The 7,032-nt window shown below is 26.9% G+C and overlaps 1 protein-coding gene across 1 annotated transcript; it reads left to right on the plus strand.

Annotated features, from left to right (window-relative positions):
• The first annotated feature begins 877 nt into the window (after positions 1 to 877).
• LOC145844922 (E-selectin-like) lies at positions 878 to 7,032 on the plus strand. The gene is made up of 8 exons (XM_082952341.1): positions 878 to 896; positions 2,358 to 2,564; positions 3,590 to 3,799; positions 4,171 to 4,368; positions 4,594 to 4,794; positions 4,979 to 5,167; positions 5,308 to 5,520; positions 6,950 to 7,032. Exons 1-8 carry the CDS (start codon positions 878 to 880, stop codon positions 7,030 to 7,032), a joined length of 1,320 nt encoding a protein of 439 aa, XP_082808467.1.

A 7,032-nucleotide genomic window follows, 5' to 3' on the forward strand; every position in this document is an offset into this window, starting at 1 on the left:
TTTATATTTAGTAGATAGTAAAATTACTAATTTTTATATGATTTACAGTGTTTTAAATATGTTTGGCATAATTTAACAAATGAAGAACAGACTGAATTAAGCTTCAATATTACTTACTCAATAGATATATACTGCTTTGACAAAAAAAAGTTAAAAAATACTTTAAATAGGTAGAAATTAAAAATGCTTTTCAATAAAAAATATAAAAAAAACATTGGTTATTTATAATTTTTTTTATGATAAAATTAACAATTCGTATATTTATGTTAAATCCTTAGTGCTTTCTTAATTAAAAAAATTGAAGACTTAATTTGTTACACTTAGGCATTTGAAAATTTACAAAGTTTTTCGACAACATTAATATTTTTTAACCTTTTACTTTTTATAGATTTAGAATTTTTAAACAAGAAAAAATACTTTTAATTTAAATGATTGTAATAATGTACATAACTATAAAAAAGAAAAATATTTTATGAAAACGGAATCATAAAATACTAGAATGTATAATATTGTTTACTAAACGACAAAAAGAAGCGCTTAAATTATTTGGTCCTCGGAAAAAAAAACTACTCTTAAATTTTGTATTGTTAAAAGTATTCTACAAACTTTTTTTAATGGTAATTGTTAACAATTTAGCTTTTATTCTTAAAAAAAACTTTAGAAAAAGCTGTTAACAAAATAATATTGCTAACATTAGATACAAAATATTTACACAAAAAAACTTTTAAGTTCGGTGCTTTCCCACTCACCCGCACATTGTGAGCGGGGACGTTTCGTGCACTGAAGAGAATTTCGTCGGCAGCAAATGCTCCTTCAGGTGCGACGAAGATTACGGGCTGAAAGGAGCCGACAGAACAGTTTGCACTGCTGAAGGTAGATGGAGCGCAGAGAACCCGGTCTGCAAAAGTTAGTAGAAAAGTGTTTTTCTTTTAAGTACCGTATATTTTTAGTAACTGTGCCAAAAGCATGTTTACTTTAAATTTATGAACGGTTTTTTCGTGAGTAAAAGTGACAACGTAAGTCTGTTGACTTAAAACTTTTTGTCTAAAGCATTTCTTTATTCAAAGAAAGTACAATACTAAAAAATAACACGTTTTTTCTTCAAAATGTGTGAATATCAACTTAATTTATTTTAAAATATAAAGAGTTGTATTTTTAGTTTATAATGACCTATAATATAAGCATGAGCTCAAGGTTTTTAGTAAATTTTTTAGTTTTGTAGAAAGAAATTGAAAAAGTTTATTTCAAAACTATAACTTTTTTGAACGGAGTTTTATAAACAATTTAAGAAAAAGTATTTAAAAAACTTTACAAAAAATTATTTGACGTAAAAATACATAACTTAAATTTAATAATCAATCATCTGGATTGTTAATAACTAAACCGCATACCAGAGCTGCAAAAACTTTGAATTTCTGCTAATTAGAGGTTGCAAATGCTATGGTTTCCTACACTTAAAATTCCATAGTCTAGTATTAATGATTTAAGTGCTTAAAAAGTCTAAAATGTTTATAGTCACTAGATTTCTTTTTAAATCAAAATCGTTTGTACTTTATCTGCTTTAAACACAAAATTCAATTGTTCACAACTTGGTGTCAAAATTGTTCACAAATTGGTGTCAAAATTGTTTCTCTGCTGCATTGAAATTACAAAGTTTACCTTTTTGACAACTAGTGTCTTACAAAGTAAAAGTGTGTAATAAATTTGATGAATTAGAATTTTTATTTAAAACAACTAAACTTTAAAAATTTTCTACCTGTAAAAAATTTTCATTTTTTAAGGGAGTGTAGTTTAACTCTGAGTATTAAAAAAAATTGTAGTACTTAAACATATTTAAAAGTTAAAACAATTTAAACATAAACTGCATAAACGCAACTTTTAAAGTATAAATTTTAAATAATAGCTTAACAGTATCTACTGAATATCTACTGAACTACTTTTATTTTGTATAACAACTTAGAAATAAATATCATTTAAAAGTCTAGGTGTTTGTTTTAGAAGTTATTTCAAAGGACGTTGCTAATAATACTCAAAAATTTTTCAATCCAATAAAAATGAATTAAAAAATTATTTAGTGAGCCTATTTTACTTAAAGCCTATTGATTAGTTGAATTTTTCATCTAATAAGTAGCTTTTTATATTTGATTGTTTTAAAACTAAATAACGAAAGTCTGTTGAACTAGAAAATTTTAACTTTGAACTTAAAACAAATAAAACGTTTACAAAACCAAAAATTCAGTAAATTTATTTAACAAAAAATCGTTGTTTCGTTTCGTAGTTTTTATACAATTGTTCAAAACACAGAAAAAAATTAAAACACGTTTTCGGTGTTTTACTAAATTGATATAAAATAACAGAAGTGCAGTGTTCAAAGCTGTCAAGTTTTCCGCATGGAATAGTCAGCTGTTCGAACGGCAACTTTCTAGGCAGCGTCTGCGAGTACCAGTGTCTGCCGTATTACGGTTTCACCAACTCGAACCAATCGAGGACTGCTATATGCGAGAAAAATGAAAACGGCAGCTTCCTCGGCAGCTGGTCTGATATACCAGAACCTGTTTGCAAAAGTATTTAGTTTAAAATTTATAATACATATGTTTTTTTATATTTTTAGGCTATAAATGAATTTTTTTTTCCTAAATCTAAACTATAGTTGAGTTTATATTATTTGTAAAAAATAGTTTAACCTTGTATAACAATATAAAAATAGTGTATATGTATCCTGTATAAAGTTAGATATTTTAACTTTTACTAAAAAATTGATTGTTTGTAATAAGCTACAAAACAAGTACTTATTATAAAAACATAACTTTTTGAATTTGTACTGCTGTTAAGTATTAACTTGACATGTATATAAATGAATTGAAAATTTTGTAACTTTTATGCCTATTTATACATTCAAACACACTAAATTTAGTTTACCATTAATAACTTATTGTATACTATTAGTAATCATGTTTGTTCTTTTTCTACAAACAAATGTGTTCTTTATCAAAATGTGTTTGCTATAAAGACCTTAATCAAGTTATTTTATAAAGCTTTAATGTTTTTCATGCATAAAAAAACTTTTCGCAAGAGTGTGCTTTTGCCCGCGTGCATATTTATATTTCTTATAAAACTACAAAACGCATTTTCCTAAAAAATCAAGCTTGTTTTCAATCACATAAAAAATCACAAAGTCTTCCTACTTTGAAGCTTAACTAGCTTAAGTTGGCACTTCATTAGTTTTAAACATGTCAAATAAAAAAATGAACATTTTATTTAATTTAAATCAGATAATCACTCATTTTAATAAAGAAAACATTATAAATTTATGAGTCAGTAGTAACCTTCATTAAGAATTTTTAGTAGTCCGCATTTAGACCTTATGTTGAGTATTTCTGATTAAACTGTAACTTTTTAAACCTTATTGAAACTTAAGAATACTACTTTCTGCAAAAATCTACATTAGTACTAATTTATTTTATAAGTATTGGTCTATGAACAGTTTTTTTAGTCAAAAAATGCTTTTATTTAATTATTTTCTTCATAACTTCAAAGTTAACGAAAAACCGTTTTCCAATCAAAAACAGAAGAAAAAAACATATTTCAGAGATTTCTTGTGATCCGCCCATGCCCGCAAGCATAACGCATGGCAAAGTGGCTTGTAGTGAGGGCAGCAAAATAAAGAGTGTGTGCAAGTTTTCGTGCGACGAGGGTCACGGGTTCACCAACCCGAGCTTCACCGAAAATAAATGCACATTGGACGGCAACAGTGACGCTTTCGGAAGGTGGACCTTGGACATACTGCCAAAATGCGAAAGTTTGTTTGAATATTGTTTATAATATAAATAGTCTCCGACCAAAAATATTTTTTGGTAAATAACCAATAAACTAAATTTAAAAGTTATAAATAGTATCAAGAATGACAAGTACTTTTGTGACAACTTATAAACTAAAAATTAAACTATAAACTTTATTAAGTACTTCTATGCTTTATAAAACAAAGCTTTCAGTTAGTATTATCTTTTATGATTTATCATAATTTAAAATAGTTTATACACGTAACTTTTTCAAAATTTGTTTGGGAAAGAGACAAGTTTGGCAAAAGTATATTTTAGATTATAAATAAATTAATTAATTTGTTTTTTCATAAACGCAATACAAATAAATCTCATTAGTTTTAATTTACAGGAGTACACTGCCCAAAGTTACCCAACATTGAACATGGTAGCATAGTTTGCACCAAATCAAACGAGCTAAGTAGTTCTTGTAAGTACAATTGCAACAGTAATTACGAAATTACCTTTGATAGAATTAACACATGCAATGTATCAAATACTGGAAGTAATATTGGTAGATGGAGTTTATATAAACAACCTAAATGCAATTGTTAGTACTGATAAGTAGTTTTAAAGCTATTATAGTACAACTAATAAACTTAGCACGGTTAAGTTTTCAATCTATTAACGATTTAATTACATTTAAGTATACCTTTTGAGTAAAGTTCTGTAAATGAGTTTTAATTGTAAAATAAATTTTCAATGACCTAATAAGCGGCGGTTAAGTTTAAGATTTAAAACACTTTTTTAGGTAAATACAAAAAATTTTCTACAGTGAAGCAATGTTCATCAAGATTGCTAGCACCAGCTAACGGTGATATTATGTGCACCAATTCAAACTATGTTGGCAGTAGCTGCACATACAAATGCTTGCCCATGTACGAAATTAACGACGACAGTATCAAGTCTACCTGCATCAACAGTGAAAAGGGCACATCATGGGTGCACAGCTTACAACCACACTGCACTCTTGGAAGTAAAACCATTACTTTATTACTTTGAAAATACAAAAAAAAAAATTAAACAAAAGTGTGTTTCTAAAAGATTTTTTAGAAAATAAACAATTAACTAATTTTTATAAAAATATTTTCTACAGAAAAATTATATCAACTTTAAACTTTTCACCTTGTAAAACAATAAAAAAAACCTACTTTTTACAGCCTGCTCAGAAAATTGCGATGAAAATAGTGACTGTTTGTTTTCAAATGGAAAGTGGCAGTGTCACTGCAAACTAGGCTTTGTAGGCAATGGAACTTGCTGCAGTAAAAATATTATCAACAAAAAGCAGTATTGCATTGACAATTGCAAGTTTAAAGACAACTGTCAACAAGCAAAAGTTAAGAACGCAGGTATGATTTTTATATCGGTAGTAATTGGAAATTCAAGCGTGTAAATAATACAGCCTAAGATATTTTTTAAACATTTTTACAAAAACATAAAATTTTAGTGTTTGTCACATACAGCAAAATAATCTAAACAAGCTTTACAGACAAAAGTACAGTATACTACGAGTGTAAGAGTTGTGCTACTAAAGACACCAAGTGCGATGAGGCACCACTAATGTGCAACTACTGCTTACTTGAAAGAAGTTGTGTTGAAAACGGTAGATGTAGGTTGGATCGAAAAACCGACTTGTACAAGTGCAAATGCGACAAGGGCTATCAGCCGCTCGGATTTAGATGCGTGAAAAGTCCACAAAAAAGTTCGTTTGGTTTTTGAATTTAAAAATAGTTTTTAAAGTTGTATTACTAGTAGTGTGATAAAAAGTAAAATTTTCCTAAGTTAATTTGTAAAATAAACCTGTTGCTTTAGAAATAGACCAAAACTTAAATAACATACAGCTATTTAATATTAATTTTCATTATGTAAGATTAATTATAGTTTGTAATTTATTATGACAAAAATGTTTAAGACTCTTTAAAATAATACAAGTAAACTACATTGTTAGTTGCATACTTTATTTCAAACTTCTACTATTAACCTATTTGTGTTAATAGTTGAAATCATTTATTTGCACAATGTTATTTTGAATGAGAAAGTATTATTGTATTGTTAAACGTATTCTAATTTATTGCCTAAAGTTTTACAAATGTATTTTAAACAGTGATAGCTTTCAATCAGTTTTAAGTAAAAATCATACAAATGTTATTTTTGTGCTCACCAAGGTTTTAGTTTAGTTGTTTTTAATGATTGTTATGGACATATACTACTAAAGTCAAATAATTATTTAAAACGACATATTTTTTCTACACAGACAGTTAACTAACTAATACTAAGTTGATAACTATGTAAACGTTTGCGTATAAATAAGAAATTACAATTAATTTAAGTGAACGTGACAGTTTAATTTTAAACCTAACAAAAACTTTGTTAAATAATAAACCGTTGTATGTTAACATATATATTTTTAGAATAGTTGATTTTACCTATTTTGTGCAATTTTTTTACAACTTTTAAATTTTATAGGTGTTTACAATTAAACAAAAAGTATTAATACACATAATTTTATGAGTTTTTTACTCTAAAACTTTTAACTTTTGTTCTAGGATTACTTAGTAAAAATGGTTCAGTATGGAATCTGTATTTTTTTTGAAACTAAGAAAGTCAGTTTTTATATGTAATCAGAATTAAATAAATAACTGACCTTTGAAGCTATAAATGTTTGTATACATCTGGAGCGCATTCTAAACTCTTTAACAGATGTTCTTATACTACAGAAATTTGTTACATACTAGTTGACTTTAAAAAAGAAGTGTACTAGTGTTAATAGTATCAACAACGTGTTTATAAAATAAAAATGTAAAATAGTTATACTTAATTTATAACATAAGTTGTAAGTCAAACATTTTAGTTTAACATAACTTTTTCTTCTAGGGAAATGTGGAATGGAATGTATTTTAGGAATTTGTGGTGCAAGCATATTTCTGATACTACTTTTAATAATATCCGTTGCAGCAGTTCTAAAGCTAAAGTAAGTTTATACAAAACAGTAGTTTGAGTTACTTAAACAAGACTTAATTTACAGTCTTAATATTTTTTTGTAAACTAATAAAAAGTAATACTTTTTATACCGTTAAGTACACAGAAATACGCTTATAACGCTTTTAATGTTAAGTTGACGATTTTTTTAGGAACCGCTTTAAATACCGGGGTTTACAACAACGAGCCTCCATCGACAAAAGCATCACTATCAAGAGTGCCAGGTAGAAGTTAG

Source organism: Thalia democratica, chromosome 9 (genome assembly GCF_965202585.1).
Source record: "Thalia democratica chromosome 9, ktThaDemo2.hap1.1, whole genome shotgun sequence".
Lineage (NCBI taxonomy): Eukaryota > Metazoa > Chordata > Thaliacea > Salpida > Salpidae > Thalia > Thalia democratica.